The sequence below is a fragment of the Cucurbita maxima genome, unplaced genomic scaffold, assembly GCF_002738345.1.
Source record: "Cucurbita maxima cultivar Rimu unplaced genomic scaffold, Cmax_1.0 Cma_Scf00017, whole genome shotgun sequence".
NCBI classification, from domain to species: Eukaryota; Viridiplantae; Streptophyta; class Magnoliopsida; order Cucurbitales; family Cucurbitaceae; genus Cucurbita; species Cucurbita maxima.
This window is the reverse complement of record NW_019272033.1, coordinates 4564316-4585917: the sequence shown is the minus strand read 5'-3', so window position 1 is coordinate 4585917 and position 21602 is coordinate 4564316. Positions and strand designations below refer to the sequence as shown.

The window sequence follows — 21602 nt, the reverse complement described above, 5'->3', positions numbered from 1 at the left end:
TAATTTCAAATATGAAAAGTTAAATTCAGAAGAAGAATTGAAATTCGTTGACGGTCACGGCTAATGACGATGTCGTGTAGTTAACCATTGCATTGCAAACCATGAGAGGTGGTTGACTGCTTAATTTTCAGTTGGATCATCCCCTCTTGTTGAACATGAATTATTGATTATGGGATAAACATTTCTCTCTGTTCAATTATTCACATCATCAATGTGTGATACATTGAACAGTAATGATAATAATTGGTACAAGAAGTTGGATAAATATAGAATAAGGAGTTTTAAAACCCTACATGTATGCATGACTCAGAGAGGGAAAACGTTAATGAAGATAAAAACATGAGGTGAAGTTAAATGAAATGGAAGTGATTTAGAATTAGGATGAGAAGAAGATTAAGATGTGTTGATGATGAGGAACCAAATGGGGCCTACAGAATTCATAAAGATAATATGAGGAGGTAGGAAGAGAGTAGAGAAGGGAGCGAGAGACCAAGGGTGCAGTGGGGAGGGCGCAGTGGGGAGGGCGCAGTGGGGAGGGCGCAGTGGGGAGGGCAGGGCGAAGGGAGCGAGAGACCAAGGGTGCAGTGGGGAGGGCGCAGTGGGGAGGGCGCAGTGGGGAGGGCGGGGCGAAGGGAGCGAGGAGGATGACTGGACAACTAGTTAATATTAAAATAAAAATAAATAAATAAAATAAATGGGCCGTAAATAAATAAAACAAGAATTTCACGTTGTCCACCACCGCCTTGGTAACAAACTGCTCCTCCGATAGAAGCTCAACTGGAAGGAAACCAGAATAGAATTAGCTTTGGGTGATGGATTGATGAGTTAGCAGCTTTACTTACCTCCCCCCTCTCCTTCCGTCCTCTTTCTTCCTTTCCTTTCCTTTCCTTTCCTTTCACCTACAGTTGAGATGGGGGAGAACATGTACGGCATGCGCTCCACTCCCCAATTCTCGCCCAAGTCCTTCCTTTCACCCCACACTCCTATCCTTCCCCTCGATTACCAGACCTTCCTTCCCTCCACCAACTACTTTCCCCGCGATCGGATTCCTGTGTTCGGATCCGATGAACTGCTTTCCGAAGCTGAACCACCTTCCATCACTCCAGATTTTCCGCTCGCTCAAGATGTTCCCACCCTCATCAAGGCCAAAATTCTCTCTCATCCTACCTATCCTCGTTTGCTTCACGCTTATATTGACTGCCACAAGGTGATCCAACTACTTCTTCCTATCTCTCTCTCCTTTTTTCTGTTCTCCACTTTCAATTGTGTTGCGCCCAACTATTGATTTACTACCACTCAATTACGTTCGCCCTTTGATCTTCCAATTCTGACTCGTGAAATACTCGGTTGTTTGTACACCATACATACGCATCATCGCGATGACCAATTTTTTACGGTCTTCCTTTTGGTTTTCCAAGAACCGAGACTTATTTCCCGAATAAGAAAGGAAGACGGGTAAAAAGTAGCGGCGTCTCACAATTTCTAGCTCAACTTCAAACTCAAAGTAGAAATTGCCGTTGTTTTTTTTTTCTTTTCTTTTATGTTCCCTTTTACTATTAATCAAACCTAGAAATTAAAAATCATCCGTGTGTCTGATTTTCACTGCAATTCTAATGGACTCTTCGATGATTTAACCAAAAGCTTTTCTGGTGCATCATAAACTAACTCGCTACCAATTTAATTTCATTTCATTTAATGATGTGTTTCTATTTTGAGGTCAGGTTGGAGCACCGCCGGAGATAGCTTGTTTGTTGGAGGAAATCCGGCGAGAAAATGACAGTCATAAACAAAACGCCATCTCCACGTGCTTCGGAGGCGATCCCGAGCTCGATGAGTTCATGGTAATGGTCCCCCCCCCCGCTCACTCGCCCGCCCACACGCAAACTTCGTGATTCTAACTAATTTGGCCATGGTGCTTTCCATTCTATTCTATTCTATTCTGTTCTATTCTAGTATAGCTGAAAGCTGGTATTGTCTCTCTCCGGATAGGAAACATACTGTGACATGCTGGTGAAGTATAAATCAGATCTGTCAAGGCCCTTTCATGAAGCTTCCTCCTTCTTGAGTGACATTGAACTGCAACTTAGCAACCTCTGTGCTGGTGCCTCCACCAGAAGCTCCTCCAGTCAGTCTCTCTCCCTTTCTTTTTCTTTCAATAATCTCTTGTTTTCGCACTCTATTTCAACTTGTTTCTATTCGCTGTTTTGTTTCCATCCCTTGTTTCTGCCTACATTATTTTGACTTAATCTGAATCCGAAATGATTCATTATTAGGCCTTGGGAGAAAGAATACTAACCTCCGCGTGATAAACGAAACGGGTAGATGTAAAATGCTTAAGCAACCACCACTTAGTCTCCCCAATCCGACCTATTCTGTCAATGTTTTTGATTTGCGGAATGCAAATCATGAACGCACTGAGACCCCCAAACAAAACTCGGAAGAATAGTATGGTGTTTCGCGTGGGGTAATAGAACACGAACAAACTGCGAACCCTAGTACACAGAGAGACCCACGCCTTTGATTGCCCACGATTCTCGGGTCTTTTCCGGTGATTATTGCTTGCTCAGCTTTTTTTTTTTTTTTTTTTTTTTTTTTTTTTTTTTTTTTTTTTTTTTTTTTTTTTTTTTTTTTTTTTTTTTTTTTTTTTTTTTTTTTTTTTTTTTTTTTTTTTTTTTTTTTTTTTTTTTTTTTTTTTTTTTTTTTTTTTTTGTACAATGGACATCATTATTTAAGCTTGAGGGCTTTAAAACAACGCCTACTGAAGTCTGGACCTTCCTTCCCCGTTTTCCTTTTCAGTTTCATTTTGTTATCTGGGATGGGAATTGGTTTAATTTCATTTTTCAGCCACGGTAAAAATGCTGTTTGTTGTTTTTATCCATTTTTTCCTTTTCTTTGTTTCTTACCTTTTCGAGGATAAGGCGGATGTAAAGAGGTTTCCGTACTAGAGATTCTGATTTTGACTCTCGGATATTGGGGATGACTTTCCCGGGTAATGCTAATGCTAATGGTAATGGTATAGACTTATGGTCGGGGTGGTTGGTGACAATGATTAAATATGGGGTGCGAGTCTGGAGGGAACCTACCGAAGTGGGACTTGTGGCCTGTTTGGTTTAATCCCCTTCTTTTACTCGGCGTGTAATGCTGTTCACATAAAAATATGGAAGGGTTTTTACTACCAAAATTAAAGATACGCACAGAGCTAAACAACTTCGACCACTCCCTCTGTCATCTATAAATGGGTGGAAGGCTCTCCTCCTGGTGCATGCTTGTCTAGTTGAATTTTAGTAGTCACACGCAGCACCAGTGTGGCAGGTGGTGTAGATTGTTGTTACCTTGGCATTATATGCTGGACGTTTTGTCACATATTGTTTTTGCTAGAGGGTTAGAAAAATATATTTTGCTTCAACTTTCCCTTTTTACTGTTGTTTTATCACTTCAACATTACCATACTTGAGATGTTCATAGGACTGTATCAAACAGTTCTCTCATCTTATTGGACTAGACTTTACGATCTTTTTCCTTTTTAAAAAAGAAAAATACAAAACAAAATAATGCCCATATCTGGTATTCAGAAGATGAAAATAGGACGGGGAGAAAAACAAGAAAGATTGAACCATGTTAATCTATTGCCTCAAACAAGCACTCAATAGTTGTTGGTCAATATTTTTACCCCATAAACTCTGCCTTTTTCCTCTTAAATAAAAAATAATAGCTGTGATTTTTTATGTCTTTTTGTCAATTTTTATTCAAGAAATGATTTATTAGAGTTCAGAATATTTTTATCTTACACTTCTTATAAACTATTAAAAATTTGCAAAAAGAAACTTTTCCTTGGATCTAAATTTTGTTTTTTAATACAGCAGAAAATGTCTTAATAATTTATTGTTTAATATTATTATTAACTTTTGAAACATTTAATATTTTCTTTGTTGATTTGCTCATAAAATAGGTTTTGATGCAGGTAAAAGTATATAGATGCATGTTGATAAAAAATAAATTTATGGGTCATGAAAATGAATTGTGAAAATTTCTTTTGATATAGAAAATATTTGTATTAATTTTAATGATTCATATTTTTAAGTAACATAATTTAATGCTCATAATTCAGTTATTCCTCCCTTTTCTAATTTGCACATCTTAATTTGAGTCTGAAAAATCACTTACATAGCTGCATACCTACTGTGAAACGCTTCCCAATGCCAATTTATATTTCCCGTAAACTAATAGTCATCGTTTCCCTAGGTACTCTACAACTTAGGTTGGTTTTTGGTTCTCTTTTCGTAAAATTGCGTTTGCGATATATATATTTATTTGTTTTTCAACTTCTATGGGATTCATTTAGGATGTCATCTTGCAGTTGAAAAATCTAATATTTATACAGTATTTGCTTGTTTGGAAACGTTTTCTTGAATTGGAGAGAGTTCCTTTTTTTTTTCTTTTCTTTTTTTGGATAGGTTTCTCATAGTTCTGACCATTTGGTTTTATAATGTTGGAGGTTGAAATTATGAATTTGTGTGATTGATGTTCATTCTTTTGCATTCAAGTAAATTACAGAAAGATTGAGTTTATATAATCTATGCTTGACATGTGGGTTTATGATTTGTAAGAATAATTTATGTAGCTTAAGAAAATAGTGTTGGCTCACCGAGTTACAGTGTGAGTTTTAGTTATGTGTGAGATTAGTAAATCCATTGCTTGGGATTAGTAAAATGCATGGATCAAGTATCCAAAATCACTACTCGAGCCATCCCACTCACCTTTTCCGCTATTTGCGAAATGTGCAAGTGCAAATGACTGAATATGGCAGCTTTAGATGTTCTCATCATCTTTGATTAAAGATGTAGCTTTGTAAAAGCGGCTAGATCATGGAATAGCTATCTCATTGGTCATAGTCGGGAACTAAAATAATTTATTGGGAAGGTACAAATTTACCTTTTCAGGTATGCTGTCTTGTCGTCGTCTTTACATATTTCTTCACCCTAAATTGTCTTTCAGCGCTTTCAATAGAGTGCTCTAGGTCTAACCAGTTTTTAGTGTTCATCGTGATCATCTATTTCGAACGAATATGATTACAATTTTAGGAGAGAAACATTGGTTGTTCATGTGATGGCAGGAAAAATCAATATAATTAATTTATTTTTATTTAACTTGATTAGGTCTAATATTTTTGGCATACACTCGTGTTGTCTAGGTGACAACGGGATGTGATATAATTGAGTTTTTTTTTTTTTTTTTTCATATTATTGGACATTATTTTGACTATTTTTATCATTGACAAAATGATCTCCACAATTTTGTTCTCTTCTTATTATGCCTAGCACTTATATGATGAATATTGGAGTTTTAATAACTTTGCTAACTCATGGAGGCACGTATCTGTTTCTTGATTTGTTATCCCTTTTTGTTGTATGGTTGCTTTCGACTATGTCAATATTGTTCATTAAAGCATGATGCATAAAATTCTTTACGATATTTATTTTTGACATGGTGTTCACATAAAATTTTCGTTGCTAATATAACTCTTCCAGTATCTTCCAATACTAGCGGTTGAGTTTTTGATGACCCGTCTCTCGTTAGGATAAGCAGAGTAGAAAAGGGCGTAGATTCTTTTGTTCCTAAGTTTCCTATGTCATATATTCACACACAATTATATAGGCAATGCACTAAGTTCATGCACTTTAACATAAAGCTTATATAGTCTTCATATAGCGTTAGTGTTCTCGTTTCCAGAATGTTTTATGTTCGGATACGAATTTTGTGAAGATTACTCTTAGGCTTGGGTGTGCCCCTCCAGACCCTCTTGCCTGGCTAAGAAAGAAGTCCGAAATTTTCACAGCTAAGATTCTTTAGTTTAGGCGAATCTATAATTCTGGCCCCATTCTTTTCGCTTAAAACACATCACTTTGATCACTTTAAATCCTTATTATTTTATCTATTTCATCGTAGTTAAATTTTTTTTTTAATGTATATGTTAGTTTAATATCTAATATGAACTTTAGATAGCAATAGAAAAATGACTTATTAAATAATTAAAAATAGATGTAAATTAATGATATGTCTGTATATACATTTTTTGCTAGTTAGCTTAATGAATTACAATAGTTACTGAATTATATTTTCCTAAAATAAATTTTAAATTAATTATTTAGAATACACGAACCACGGTCAACCTTGAAAATTATGTATGTATATATATGTATGTATGTATGTATGTATATATATGTGTATGTATGTATATAACACATGGACCAAAATTATGCCTAAATCTTGACCTATTCCACTAGGGTGTCACAATATTTTTAATATTTGAATACTTTTTAATTGATTGGACAAAAACGTCATCAAATTATATTATATAAAAATCAATTATAGTATGTGCTCTGGTCTTTTATACTGTTTTTCTGTCACTTGAAAATTAATTTATTTAAATGTGTGACAGTGAAAGGATATTTCAAATCTAAGAAAGTTAATAGATATATTATTATTAAATTACATCTAAAACTCCGAACATGAGCATAGCTGGTTTGACATGCAATCTTGACAAAGAGGATAGTTGTCTGAATCAAATTTGTGCATTAAAAAAAGTTTTAATAGTTAAAGTCATTCTTTCCATCATTCTCAATCTCCTGTATGTTATTGATCTCCAATAATAATAATAGTATTAAATAAAATAATTGAAGATTCACATTGAGGATAAAAGATTTTGTTTTGGGAGTAGAACGAGATGTCTGAGGGTATTCTAAAATGGTGATAAAAGTCTCGGGTCGAGAAGGGTGTGGAGGGTTTGTAGCTCTCACATGGACTCCCGTGGTTTGCGCTGAGAAGCAGCTTTTAAGGCCTCTCCCTCTCTCTCACCCACGCACTCTCTTCAGTGTTCCTGTTGGTTAGTGCTTGCCACTTTCTGTTGACAAATAGTCTGTTGTGGGTCTTTCAGCTTCATAATGTGTCTTACACGTGTGACCTGACTGCTTCGTATCTGTATGCTCCGATTCGGCTTTTGGGTGTCCCAGATTCCCACGTTGGGTTCTATTTCTTTTAATGAGAAAATTAATTTCATGTTTCTTCCCCCCCTGTGATCATTCTCGGGGGCCCTTTACTGCCAAATCCGTGTGCCCTTGCCCCTGGCTATGACTCCCGATTTGGTCTCGTCGTTTTGACCACTGGTGTTTGTAGTGACCCAGAACCGTCCAAGGATGCACGCTTTAATTAATTTGGGAGAAAAACTCGGTTGCACGTCCCGTTCTGTCTTTTGTCAGAAGAATACCTGTCCAACTAGAGTACTAATTGAGCCAGGTTTATACCCGATGGTATGGTTCCTTGAGAAGAATGATTTCTGCAAGAAATGCTATCAAATTTCATCTAGGTTTTAGTCGGTCGTGGCCCGTTGGTTGTGCTTCCGAGCCCGTAGTTTTGATCACCTCCGTACTTGAACTTTTAATCTGGTGTAGTGAGGTGTGGGTATCTTCTCCCTTTCCAAGACAAGTTTTGGTTACCACGCCATCTTGTCCACTTGGACCGCGAGTCTGCATTTTCCATTCTGCCCGACAAGCTGGTCAACTAGATTCTTAAAATTTAACTTTCGTTTGAAGGATTTACTTTGCTTTGTATTCCTTGGTTTATTGCTCTCTTACTAGCTTCAGCCCATCGAATGTTTGTTATGTTTTGTTGGAGATGCTATTGTAATTAAGTGATCTCTTTAGACACATATTTACAGTAAGGTTTTCTGTCTTACTGCAGTTTCGGCTACAGTCAATTTTGTCGTTATTATAACTGCGGTTACTTTTTTGGTTTAGTTGGTTTCGTTGTTCCGTATTATATCATAAGATCTGGTCAAATTATCAGGACTAGGAGTACAATACTTCTTAGCTCTAATTCACCTGTATGGTTGGTTAGTTAACTTATGGTCAGTTAGTTAAGCTGGCAATAGTGCATGTATTAAATTTGCACGTGAGGAGAATGATAATATTATATAATGTCATTGTTCTTTCTTGAATTAGTTCTCTCTTACTTTAAACAGTTGGGATAAATGATGTTCTAGTTGTAAGTCCCACATCCAGTGCTATTTGGTTTCCACAATAATAATGCGTTGATATTCCATTACTTCCAAAAGAGACTGCTAATTGTCCAAATAGGAGTGTTGGTTTCTGTTTTAACCAATTATTTATTTTTACATAAAAATAGAAAATAAGGCCATGTACTAAATTTTTTTTCCGAGTACCCTTTAACAGGGACAAGTACATAGATTATTTCTAGTATTTTTGTCTTAAGGAGTGAACAAAAGGCATGCTTTGATAATCTTATATAATGTTTAATATCAGTTTATGTGTCAACCATAGAAACATGCACGACTTCATATGTAACGTCTCTTAACTCTTATGTTTCTATTAGTATTTTTATGGAAACACTTGTTTGCAATATTTATATTTGCTTTTGTTGTGAAAAGACTGTAAATTAATGTATTCAAGGCTAAAACACATTGGGGATTATGGTTAAGATTTCCTATCTTCCTAGCTGAAGGATACCATAAGATCTTGGACAAATAGTTGGCTTTGAGTAGTGGATTTTATTCAAGATGTTCACGGGGCAGGGCTCGGAAATGACATCTTTGTCCTTGTTCTTGTCCTCGCCCCCCATTTAAAATCCTTATCCCTTCAAGTTTTCCATTTAGTTTTGTGAGGATTGCGTCCCTTTTAGAGATTTATTCAGTGTTGTTTCTTTTAATAAAAATAAATAATTTAATCAAATAGAATAGTTTTTTTGCCCTAAAATTATATGTTTAAATGATTTATTCAGTTTTGGAGATTTATTCAGTGTGTGTTTCTTTTAATGCTCATGGTGATTTTTGTTTTGTTTTCTTTTTTTTCTTTTTTCTTTTTTCACTATTATAATATTATAATGAATTTAGCCTCAAGGAAGAAAACGGACAAGAAAAAGTCACAATTAGAAGGTAGAATGAAACCGTAATATCATCTTTGCTTCTCTTTGTGAGGATGAGTTCTACTATAGGATGAATGTTTTGATGAGATTGAAACTATATGTACACCACATCACAAAACTTAAATTAATATTATTTTTTTCACAGTTTAATTGGTCAGAGCCTATACTCTAGTAGACGTACCCAACCTAACATTTAGGTTCATACTCTTATTTCCCCCTCCTTTCCATTCTTTCATTGTGTTTGTGAGTTGTACTTCTGGTTGTTATTTGTGGCTGCTGTAAAAGCTTTTCTCGATCAGAGGATTATGTGGGCGATTATTTTTGGAGTTAGCCTTTCAAGGAAAACAGTTAATCTGCAAACTTGGCATTCTACATTTACTGAGGACCAGAAGGATGCGATAAGAGAGTAAGCAAGTGAATGGAGTTATAGCGGTGGTGGGACCATTGGACAAACTTAGGACTCTTTATCTTTCAAGATCAGTAACCAACAAGATATGCCTTAGAGAGAGATTGTTTGAGTTTGGAGATGGATCCAATTGAAGAAGCCTGGAAGATAATCTTGATGAGTTCCACAATATTACGTTTGACCTTGCAAATGCTGGAGAAAATTGTTAGATGAAAATGACGTGGTAATCTTTTTAACCTTTGTATCCAAATCTTTCCGTGAAGTGAAGGACGTTTGTAAGTATGCGATAGATGGCCGTACCTAAAACATGGTTCCCACGACCGAGAATAGGCGGGGTGATTGTGATGCCTTGACTACTAGAATGTCTGTACGCTTGGATGCATAAATGGAAAACACTTACATGATTTGATTAACAGGGCATGCTAGATAGGAACAACTCTCTGGCTTACAGTTCTATTGGCATTGTGTTCTTGAATTGTGGTGACACTCAGAGGGTTGAATTTTGAAGACATACGTAATATGACAGCAAGGCTTGATTATACACATCCAGACTCCTGGGAACCAGGCATTTTATTGTCTCATGGGGGTGCTAAATTTTTTATGAATGGTAGATTATTACTACGACGTGAAAGGCGATAAGCATCTGGCCTTTATTAGGGAAAGAAACAATTTAAATATAATACAGACCCTTAAATTAGGTGTTCCTTAAATAACAAGAGTCTGAAGCTTTGGATAAATTTAGAGAACGAAGGACACTGTCGAAAATCTAACTGGAAGTGAATTTAAGGTTGTTTGAATTGACTAGATTCTCAAACTTTGAATTAAGGTCCTTCCAAACATGACTGCTCTTGATTGTTTTCTGAAGCTGCTGTAGAAAATTTACAATGGATGTCTGCGAGTAAACTTCTGACTACTACCTGAATGACCAGCATTGAATTTGATCATGATCACTATAATGTTATATCATTCTATCTTCTATCTTCTTTTCGATGTCAAGAGAACAAGTCTCTATGTATCTCTACCATCTTTTTGGATGGATGTTAAGAAAACAAGTATCGACGTATCTCTACAATGGTACGATGTTGCCCACTTTGGGCATTGGTCATTATTTTGTTTGTTTTTGTTCTACCTAAAAGGATTGTCCTCACTTATTATGATATATAACGGAGATGTAGACGGGTGGCTACTTTGTCTTTTTTAAATGGCCATCTAACATTCGAATTTCCTTCAATCTTTGTTGTCTGGCTTTGCTATATAGAAAACCCCTATCCTAAATCATTTAGTGATTCTTTTTCAGACTATCTTCATTCTGTTTTTGTACTAATTACTATGTTTTTATGTACAGTATGAGTCTTTATTTTTGTTTGTTGACTCATGGGATAAATTTTGGGCTGTCTTTGGTAGTTCCTCTTATCGATGTAGGTCTGGCTGAAAATTTTCTTTTGCAGATGAGGATGCTATGTCATCAGATGATGAGCTTAACTGGGGAGAGAGGGAAGTACAAGATGCTCAAATGAGATTAGAAGACAAAGGTCTTAAAGATATGCTCTTGAGTAGATTTGGCAGCCACATTGGAACCTTGAAGCTAGAATTTTCAAAGAAGAAGAAGAAAGGAAAACTACCTAAAGAAGGAAGGAAAGTACTGCTCGAGTGGTGGAATGTGCACTATAAATGGCCATATCCTACGGTATATTTTCTTTCTCCACCAGCAAATATACGTAGCGATGTTTTTAGTTCTCCAATGAATATTCTTCCAACTATTTTGGCATTTCCAGTTTGTAGCGCTCCTGACCTTAGTAGCTACTGTTAGTTGTCATGGTTTATCAGTTTTTTATTTTAGTGTAGCTTGTCACTATATTTTAATTCTGTCCACACGCCATTGAATATGAAAGTCTTTTTGGATGTAAAATAAAGTTGGATTTAAAGTAGCTTGTTACCAAGGAATTGATGAATGATAGTTCCGAGTGTTGCTGCAACACACGCAGGGTGCTTCGTTGCTTGTCTAGAGTCCCCATGGAAGGACATTTTAATCTTAAACTTGTTGCTGATTGAAACACATTTGCATTGAGATTTGTGTTAGAAAGATTTAAAGCAACGTGATAGTAATGAATGAATATAATTGTATTGTATTAATGGCGTGTTTGTGAATCATCCAGGAAGCTGATAAGATGGCGCTGGCAGAGACAACAGGACTAGATCCGAAGCAAATTAACAATTGGTTCATAAATCAACGAAAGCGGCACTGGAAACCTTCTGAAAGTATGCAATTTGCAAGTATGGATGATGTGGGTGAACAATTATACGCTAGGCTGGACTCTTGAGACTGAGGTTATACATCACCCAATGGGTATACATTACATGCTTTAAAATCACTCACTTTTGCTAAGCCCCAATAGTTTAGCATATATATATATATGTATGTCCAAGAACAAACATTTGTGTTGAGTACATGGCTGGGAAACTATCAAAATGGCTTCCATACTTCTGCATCTCTTTTGTATATTTCTGAAATTGTTAACATTGATTATGGCAATGTTAATTGAAGTTTGAATGATTTCTCTCTGTCTCCTACTCTCCCTTCTCTATGTCTAATCGAAGTTTATTTTATTTTTATAAGCCACAACCTTAAGTTCTCGGTCACATTTGCAGCCCCATCTCTCTCATGGATTCGCATTTCTGATTTAGTGCACTCAGGGAATTAATCTTTTAATAATTCAATATATTTGTAAATATTCCAAATTCAAGCACACATATTCTTTTATAATTTTTTTTTTTTTTTGAAAAATAGTTTTTTTTATAATATATATTGAATATTCTATTGCATTATAAGTGTAGAAGTCGTGTTTAATTTTACAATACACACAAGTTGAATACTTTACCTTGTAGTGATTTAAACATTAGGCAACATAAATCTATAATATATCTATAAATAATTTGACATGATAAATCTATAAAAAAAGAAAAAAAAAAATTATCAATTAAGCTAAATTGTAGCCCAAATTCCTCGTCTCACATTTCTTGTTTAAAAGAAAAAGAAAAAGAAATTAATTTATCTTTTTTTATTTTTGTTGTTGGAAAAACGTAAACTGGATAAGCCGGATTGTGTGGAACGATCGCAAATGCAGCAAAGTCAAGTCTGGCGGGAGTATTACAATGGCGGCTTGCGTTTACGGTGAATCGAGCGGGATCACCATAACCATAGTTCTTCTTTAGTCGAAGCGGTCATCTGCAATTTCATGGCTTCATCCCTTCAACTCCAATTCCGTCTTCCTCCTTCAACCACTCCAGCTCTTCTGCGTCACCGCCCTATTCAATGCGCTACCGACCGCCAGGCATTGTTCGCCCGTATTGCGCCTGTCTATGATAACGTTCGCTTACATTTACTTTTCTCTTCCTCGATCCATTCTTTCTCATTTTTCTTTTCCCCTCTTGAAGTTTTACTTTCCTTTCTGCTTCGAACTTAGTTGAATGATTTGCTCAGTTTGGGTCAGCATCGTATTTGGAAACGGATGGCCTTCTCCTGGAGCGGGTATGCAATGTTCTCGTTTTCTGATGCCGAATTGACTTATCTCTTCTTCTTATTTTTTTCTAAGCTTTCGAACATTTTGGAACAGTGCAAAGGCAGGAGACTGCGTCTTGGATATATGCTGCGGAAGCGGCGATTTGGCGTTCCTCTTATCTCAGAAAGTTGGATCCAATGGCAAGGTAACCCGACGCAAAACCCAAGTTGGTTTCTTTGTCTAATTTGTCGATCATGATAACTAATCACCCGATTCTTTGGTGATAATTCACAGGTGACGGGTCTTGATTTCTCACGGCAGCAGCTAAGTATTGCTTCTTCTCTCCAGACCCTGCTATAAGAACATCGAGTGAGCATTGATAATCTTGAACAATGAATATGTTGGTCTGCACTAGTTAGAAAATATTGAAGTATTCTACTCGGTATTTATCTTATAAAAAATCAAACTATGACGATAGAGTTTTGCTACAGTAAGAATTACAATTTTTGCAATTTGTAACCGTTTTTGAAATTATCAATTTAATAACGCTGCTGCCGAAATGAAGGTGGGTGGAGGGTGATGCTCTCAATTTGCCATTTTCTGACGGCTCTGTCGATGCCATTACGATGGGCTACGGTCTACGAAATGTGCTAGATAAACGGAAAGCTTTGGAGGAGATGCTTAGAGTATTGAAAGAAGGTCTTTTGCTGGTTATTCTCCATTACTTTTTTTCTTTTTTTGTGGCGGGGGGAGGGGTGTGCTTTCTGATCTTGGATTGTGAGTTTATTACTGTGACTCAACTCGTGAGAATGATCCCTCTCTTTATTTTTTCTTCATTGATAAAATGGTAGAATTCAGTTACAAAATTTGCGTACACTTCTCGATTAAAAAAATTCAGGTGGTCTTTCCAGGTAGTAGGCTATCAATTCTCGACTTCAACAAGGCTACGCAACCGACTACTGCTGCTATTTCAGGTACTTTTATGTAAAGGCCTAAATTTTTGCTGTGTGGTGCACACTTCAAATTTAGTGAGTATCTACTCCGTTTGTATCCCTAAAACCCCTACTTGTTTTGCTTGTTTCTTCTGAACTTCCTCTATCCAAGGAATGGATGATCAACAACATCGTTGTCCCAGTGGCATCTGGTTATGGGCTTGCTGAGGATTATAAATATCTGTCTAAATCCATCAGTGAATTTTCAACAGGCAGGCTCTTTGTCTCTACTGACAGGACAACTGCTGTTATTATTTGTTCTGTAAACAAAAGCCTTCTGTTTATTTACTTATTTTATATTCTTATAATTATGAATTTAGGATCTTCTTCTAGTCACCTGCTGACCAAATTTTATTTTTATACAGGAAAGGAATTGGAAAAGCTTGCTTTAGAGGTAGGGTTCTCTACCTCTATACATTATGAAATTAGTGGAGGCCTTATGGGAAATTTGGTGGCATCTCGTTAAATGGGATTCATGTTTTGCCTTGGTTCAAAGCTCTGGAACTTGACTATTGTGAGAATATGGTGTTTTGGCTTCATGTCTTTGATGCATTAAGTTCTGTGGCATTCTCAACGAACCTCAAGCAGCAGAAAATATATAACTGCTGTAGATGTCAATGTTTGTTTAATCAATGCATAAGGTTCTTCTGGTCCCTTCCCAATGCTACTATGTTGTCAGTATATGGATTACGTATCCGAGGATGTATGTTATAAGCCTCATAACAAAATCATCCAAATTCTAGTACATTTTTTCTGTGGTAAATGTAATGAAGACATTATAACTCAACATATAGTTTCTTTTTGCCACTCTGCCCAACTCTGGATAATAAACATTGAAACTTAATTAAGTGGCTGTATACATAATGGAGTTTTGAGAAGCTAAAATCTTGAAGAACTCAAAATCAAATCCTGTTAAGCTCAACTCGACTGGCCTTTTGGAACTTATGGTCAACTTATTATCTCTTCACCATATCTACAAATGTCAGTTTGTTTGAAAGCTTAGTGGTGGCTACCCTCTGGCTAATGGATCCTTTCTCTTCGTGGCTTTCAAGAGACCATTTATGCGAGGAATGTAAGCCACTTCTATTCTTGAGGATGCTTTTGTAGGGTTGGGAGCTTTAGAGGGGTCCAAGGTTTATGGTTGTTATCTGGGATAAAAAGAACTATGGCTGACCGTAGCAGTTGAAGAAGGGCCCTCCGTATTGGAATAATATCGTGAGTCCTTGCATGAGTCATCAAGTTCCATGGTCATTTCATCCATGAAGGGTGGTTTGGTGGGTGGAGGAAGGTGCTCTTCCTCCTCCATTGTCAGCATTCGCATTATCTTCGACATTGTTGGTCGTAGAGTAGGAATCTCCTGGATGCACAAGAGCCCTATGTGCACCACTCTCAATACCTCATCTTTTACTTCCTTGTTGTAGTGATTCTGAAGGTTGAGATTTGGATCAAATAACCTCTCAACTGTGCCTGCTTGGAAATGTCTCCACATCTAATTTACCATGTAGAAACAAAAGGAAGACAGACGTCATACAATTGTTTGGAGAATTTGCGATCAAAGAAGGATATGAAAAGGTTTCACAGAACTTACAGCAGTGACCAGACTTTCAATGTTTCCGGAGACTTGAATGCCATTGTATTGCAATCCTGCAACAATTTCTAACAAAAGCACTCCAAAGCTATAGACATCAGCCTTTTCTGATAACTGACCATAAGCTAGATACTCCGGAGCCATATATCCTCTGTAGATACACAAAGTAGAAAGAAGGAATGTTAGTGGCACTAGAAATCTTCCCTTAGCTTTCATCTAATTGAAGAAATTTCAAACTAACTGGTGATGACAAAACATACAGGGTTCCTGCAACAGCGGTGCTGATATGGCTCTTGTTTTCTTGGAAAGACCTTGCTAATCCAAAATCTGCTATTTTCGCCTGGAGCTTTTGATCCAGCAAAATATTACTGGCCTTTATATCTCTGTGTATAATTTTGATCTTTGGATTTTCATGTAGATATATTAAACCTTCAACTGTTCCAATGATGATGTTAAATCTCTTATCCCAATCAAGAGCTTTACTGTTCTTGGTATCTGTTCAATATTTTGAACAAAGTTTAAGGGAAGATCTTTTTGATTGCTTTAAAGCAATGTATTTTTTCAGAGAGAGCTTTACCAAAAATGAAGCGATCGAGACTCTTGTTCGGTAGGAATTCATAAACAAGTAGGCTTTCAGGTCCAGAACAACTGCATCCAAGCAACCTTACAAGATTTTTATGTTCGACACTGCTGATCATGTTTACTTCATTGTAGAAATCTGCTGCTCTATGTCTGTTATCAAAGAAGAATCTCTTAACAGCAATCTCTCTTCCATCAGGTAGAGTTCCCTGCGATGCATAGGAATGAATAGTAAATGATGTGTTGTTAGTCATAATTGGAGATTGCAGGTCCTGTCAAGATGGAGAGGAAGAATAATAACCTTATAAACAGAGCCAAACCCCCCTTGTCCAATCTTGTTATCCAGGCTGAAATTGTTGGTAGCTTTTTCAAGGGTTGAGTACTTGAAGTTCAAGTTACTATCTTGAAGAGTTTTTGCTAACTTCTTCACATCAGTTGAACCTCCTGTGAAGTGTTAATCATATCATTTGAAGAAAAGAATGTAAATTAATCTCCCCCAAAGAGATCACCATGAAACTTGCAGCTTTGTTTTTGTTTTTTTTTTTTTTTTTTACCTTTTCTTTTATTTTGTATATATCTGTGCTTCCAGATATAAGCACCAATTGCTCCTCCGATTATCAAAACAACAACAGAACTCAGGACCGAAACTATCAATTCGGTTCTTGTGGCACCTGCAGAGAAAGCATGGTCTCAGACATTGGGAGAGTAGAAAAGTTGGTAAGCATACTAAACTTAGTGTGGCAGGATCACTTTTACCAAACTTAGTGTGGCGGGATCACTTTTACCTCTGGAACTAATTTTTATGTCCTTATTGAGGAAGTCTGTGTTCGAGTATCTCATGAAGCAGCCTGTGTTCAGTGCTCGCCCTTCCGATAGAGGTAAACATGACAACATTGAAGCAGAAGCAATTTGCAAACATAATCTGCAAGAGCTGCGGTTCAAACTTCTCCAGCACTGGCCCAGAGCGTAAGCTGCGGACTCATTTGCTCTCCCGGCCATAGCCACTCGAGCTTTCGCAAAGCCTCTGTTGCCTGGTGCAACATTGACTACTTGCATCACTGCCTCCTTGGCTGCTTGTCTGTAGTTGGGGTCATTTTGGGTCAAGTTCCCGCAAACTGCAGTGTCTTCGGGTCCTTTATATTCATCAAAAAAGATATAGTTTTCGAACCTCATGAAGCAGCCATCGATGAAAGTTCGGCCGCCATTGGAAGGGAAGCATTGGGGAAGCACCGTACGTGCTTGAGAATGACACAGCACACATTCGAGGGGGGAGAGATCTCCATGGCATTGGGCAAGCCCATAGCTGGCATCAGGTCCTTTTCCTGTGCCGGCCGTTCCAAATCCTGAAGTTCGGATCTGTTGTCTAACCTTTTCCATGGAACCAAAAAAGTTAGGGACGTAGGCCGTGGTGTTGTGCTCGAGTTCTTTACCGCACAATACTTTCACAGTTTGATCTCTTGGCTTCCCCATACTCGAAGTTGGGAGCAGCAGAAGAATAGAAAGGACTGAAAATAAGACATGAAGCTGGATCGCCATTGATTCTGGGGTTGTGTTGAGTCCGTAAGGTGGCGAAGAAGAAATAGAAGAAGATTGGGTGACAGGCTCTGCGAAAGGGGCTACCAAATATAGAAGTGAAAAGTATTTAACGTTGAAAATGAGGAGTGATGTGATGGGAGAGGATGGTTATAATTGAGAAGAGGTCAAGACGAGGAAGGAGGAGGAGGAGCTGGAGAAAACATCCTGAAGAAACGACGAGTCCCTGAGCGTAAGAAACGAGACCTCACGACACCATCTCCAGTCAAAAGATTCAACGGCGGCGGCTTTCCTCTCTCTTTCTTTTCTTGAAAGCAATAATTTTGTTAAGAATTGAAATGAACTTGGCCCTCGCTTTCTATGGAAACATTTAGTGTTTCATGAGATTATATTGATTCGGAAAATAGTTCTTAAGAAATTCTCCTTTATCTCTCCCTCTCTTGTCGTTCTCCTTGTATGAATAATAGCAGCAGATTATTCTCATTTGTGATTGTTTCATGTTTTCCCATTATGAGAAAAGGGAAAAACCTAACCCGATTGACAAAGCTCATCTTTTTAATTCATTTCTTTTGAACTTGGGGTACCTGGGTTTCAACAAACCCATGACTTAAGCTTTCCAAGTGAGAGAGAAAAAGAAAGACCCATTTTTCGTAAGCCTGGGATTTCAATAATTGAGCCTACGTTGAATTTACGGTAGTTGTATTTTGTTAAAGCAAAAGAGTTGTTGAATTCAAACTTTCCACGAGGAAGCGCAAATCAATTTGGATGCCACCCCTTATTCCGTTCAGACGCGCGGATGTGGAATTGTAGGGGCCACAGAATTGCACTCAGATTAAGCTGGTTCATACAGTTATCGCCAAAATGTCTGCAAAATTCTTCCTCGCCTGAACACTAAATTACTATTACAGTTACTATTACCTGGGATGAAATGAACTGTGGGTCACGGTGGCCGCTGAGGAAGACGCTTCCGTCATGTTGAAGTAGGATGGGTCCTCACTGGTGTCGTTCAGTTCCATCGTCCTCTCGTCCATGAAGGGTGGGTTGGTCGGCGCCGGAAGCTTCTCTTCCTTCTTCCTCAGCATCTGCAGTACCTTGGACATTGTGGGTCGCAGAGATGCGCTCTCCTGTGTGCAAAGAAGCCCGATCTGCACCACTCTCAATATCTCCTCTTTCATGCTTCCATCTCCTTCAACCATAAGGTTTGGGTCGTATATCCTTTCCATTGTCCCCGCTTGAAAGTGCTTCCATGCCTGGTTTATGTTTTTGTTACTTCACTCTCTGTGTTTCTAACCAACTCCCAATTACAAAAGGAAACTACAGAAGAGGGTTCCTTACAATTAGTACTATGCTTTCCAAGTAGTCCGAGGCTTTGCTCCTGCTGTTCTGTCTCCCGGTCACCGTCTCCAGCAACACCACACCAAAACTGTACACATCTGCCTTCTCCGTCAGCTGCCCATGAGCTAAGTACTCTGGCGCCAAATATCCCCTGTGGATCCACAACCCACTTAATGATCTACTTTCACAAAAAGAAAACCATACAAACATTCTCAAGACAAAAAAAGGAAAATACACACAAGGTTCCAGCAATGGCAGTGCTGATGTGGCTCACATCTTCTTCAAAGGATCTAGCTAATCCAAAATCAGCAATTTTAGCTCGAAGCCTTGAGTCCAGCAGTATGTTACTAGCCTTGATGTCTCTGTGAATGATCTTGTTTTTTGAGTTCTCATGCAGGTAAGCCAACCCTTCAACCGTTCCCACAATAATATCAAACCTCTTCTCCCAATTCAGTGATTTACCTCTTTCTCCATCTGCATATAGTTCCCATACCTAATCAGAAGAAATGTTGATATAAGTGATTCCATTGAAATGATGGCGTCAAGATTTACCAAAAATGAAGCGGTCCAGACTTCTGTTGGCAAGGAATTCATACACCAGCAGGCTTTCAGGTCCAGAGCAACTACACCCAAGCAACCTCACTAAATTTTTGTGCTCCACACTGCTAATTATGTTGACTTCATTGTAAAAATCTGCTGCTCTATGTTTGTTATTGAAGAACAGCCTCTTCACAGCTATCTCTCTTCCATCCGACAGAACTCCCTATAGATAAAGACCTCAGTGTTTGAGCTATACATACTAGTTGGATGTTTGAAGCAAACAAAACAAGACTTGCCTTATAAACGGTGCCAAATCCTCCTTGTCCAAGCTTGTTAGCCTCCGCAAAGGACCCTGTTGCCTTTTCAAGGGTAGAGTACTTGAAATTCAAGCTACTATTGTTTAGTGTTTTTGCCATCTTGTTTGCATCGTTTGAACCTTTCAATCCATACATAAATGCTCATCAGGTGATCTCAATTAATAAGTAATCAATCTGTTCTGTTTTTCAAGTTCTTGGGACTTGGAGTAACAATGAATTGAAAGGCAGTGTTTTAAGTTTACCCCTTCGTTTGTTGTTCACATATCTATTATTCCAGATGTAGATGCCAATCAACACTCCAACCACTAAAACAGCAACAGAGCTCACCAGTGAGACTACAATTGCTACAATGGTGCCTGCAGAGTGGGTGAATGGGATTTCCACATTAAGTTTGAACCAGGTACAAGTGGTGCAGGTTGAAAACTTGAAATGAAATATAGCGTATAACATCAATTTTAGGCCATACCTCTTGACCTTGTAGCTTGAGCTTCTGCATTTAAGAAGTCAACATTAGAGTATCTCATGAAACAACCTGTGTTGAGGGCTCTTGCTTCAGATCGAGGCAAGCATTTCAAGATAGAAGCAGAGGCGTTTTGCAAACAGGAAGTGCAGGAGCTGCGATTCAGATTCCTCCAGCACTGAGCCAACAAGTAAACCGAGGCATTGGGGGTTCCAGGGAGAGCCACTTGAATTCTCGCATACCCTCCATTGTTGGGTGCAGCTTCGACTGCACGGGCCACAGCCTGCCTGGTCGACTGTCCATAAACGGAGTTGGTGATGGAATTGTTACCGCACACAGCCCTGTCAAGAGGCCCCGAAAATTCCTCATAAAAGCTGTAATTCTCAGCCCTCATGAAGCAGCCGTCCAGGAAAATCCGGCCGCCGTTGAAAGGGAAGCATTGAGGAAGGACAGTACGGGCTTCCGCGTAACACAACACACAATCCATCAGCGACAAATCTCCGTAACATTGAGCGAGTCCGTAGTTGGCGTCCGGCCCTTTACCCACACGTGCCACTCCAAAACCACCAGTTCGCATTTGGTCACTGATTGCTTGCATTGTGCTCACGAAATTGGGTACAAAAGCCGTTGTATTATGCTCTAACACAGTTGAACAAAGTATCTTCGCGGTTTGGGATCTGGGGTCTGCCACTGTCGATGTTTCAAGTAACAGAAGAGCGCTGATGATAATCAACAACCCACATCGGGGAACAAGTGGCGATCCAGTCTTCATGGTCACCTTCCTTTTCCTGTCTCCGCTTCCGATTGTAAGGCCAATCAAGTATGTACGTGCACCAATAAGAGATAACAGGCACGTGAATTCGAAAAGAACGGAGCGATCATTAATGAAAAGATGCAGGCAGAGAGTAGCAGAAGCAAAGCAGCATTAAGATGAATCCGCCTCCGTTGGGGTCGAACACAGCTTGAACTGGGATTAATGACTGGAACATGGCTAAAAGCTAAGCAGAATCAAAGTCGGAAAGATCAAATTTTTGGATTGGATAGTAGGTGGGGAGCTTCAATTTTAAAGTTTTGAGAGAGAGAGAGAGAGACACGGGGTTGAATAGAAAGTCAAAGGGATAGCCTTGAATTAGATGGCATGTGCTGGCGTGGTTGGGCGGTGGAGCACTGAGCCGCAACTTCAAATGGACATATTTTTCAATTTTGACGATGCCCAAATGTATGTAAACGCTCAAAACGACAGTGAAAAGAAAGCAGAAAAATGTTTGTTTGATTCAGTGCTTATCCGTTCAAAAACTTGGAAGTGGCGTTGAGACTAAAAGCCAAAACTGACCTCTCACTTCTTCTTTTTTTTTTTTTTTTTTTTTTTTTTTTTTTTTTTTTTTTTTTTTTTTTTTTTTTTTTTTTTTTTTTTT

The 21602-nt window shown here is 38.1% G+C and overlaps 2 protein-coding genes and 1 pseudogene across 2 annotated transcripts; 2 read left to right on the top strand and 1 right to left on the bottom strand.

Annotated features, from left to right (window-relative positions):
- The first annotated feature begins 735 nt into the window (after positions 1–735).
- Positions 736–11899, top strand: LOC111492452 (homeobox protein knotted-1-like 6). The gene is made up of 5 exons (XM_023141794.1): positions 736–1207; positions 1722–1841; positions 1990–2125; positions 10792–11030; positions 11500–11899. Exons 1-5 carry the CDS (start codon positions 911–913, stop codon positions 11662–11664), a joined length of 957 nt encoding a protein of 318 aa, XP_022997562.1. The 5' UTR covers positions 736–910; the 3' UTR covers positions 11665–11899.
- A 501-nt stretch (positions 11900–12400) lies between these two features.
- On the top strand, positions 12401–14502 carry LOC111491734 (annotated as a pseudogene).
- A 58-nt stretch (positions 14503–14560) lies between these two features.
- Positions 14561–21354, bottom strand: LOC111492443. Its single transcript, XM_023141783.1, has 15 exons — positions 20194–21354; positions 19970–20083; positions 19707–19846; positions 19423–19633; positions 19110–19344; positions 18871–19021; positions 18453–18785; positions 17695–17889; positions 16788–17592; positions 16557–16673; positions 16304–16446; positions 16001–16211; positions 15684–15918; positions 15424–15574; positions 14561–15324 (listed from the first exon to the last, which is right to left on the bottom strand). Exons 1-15 carry the CDS (start codon positions 20957–20959, stop codon positions 14980–14982), a joined length of 4152 nt encoding a protein of 1383 aa, XP_022997551.1. The 5' UTR covers positions 20960–21354; the 3' UTR covers positions 14561–14979.
- Between the last annotated feature and the right edge of the window lie 248 nt (positions 21355–21602).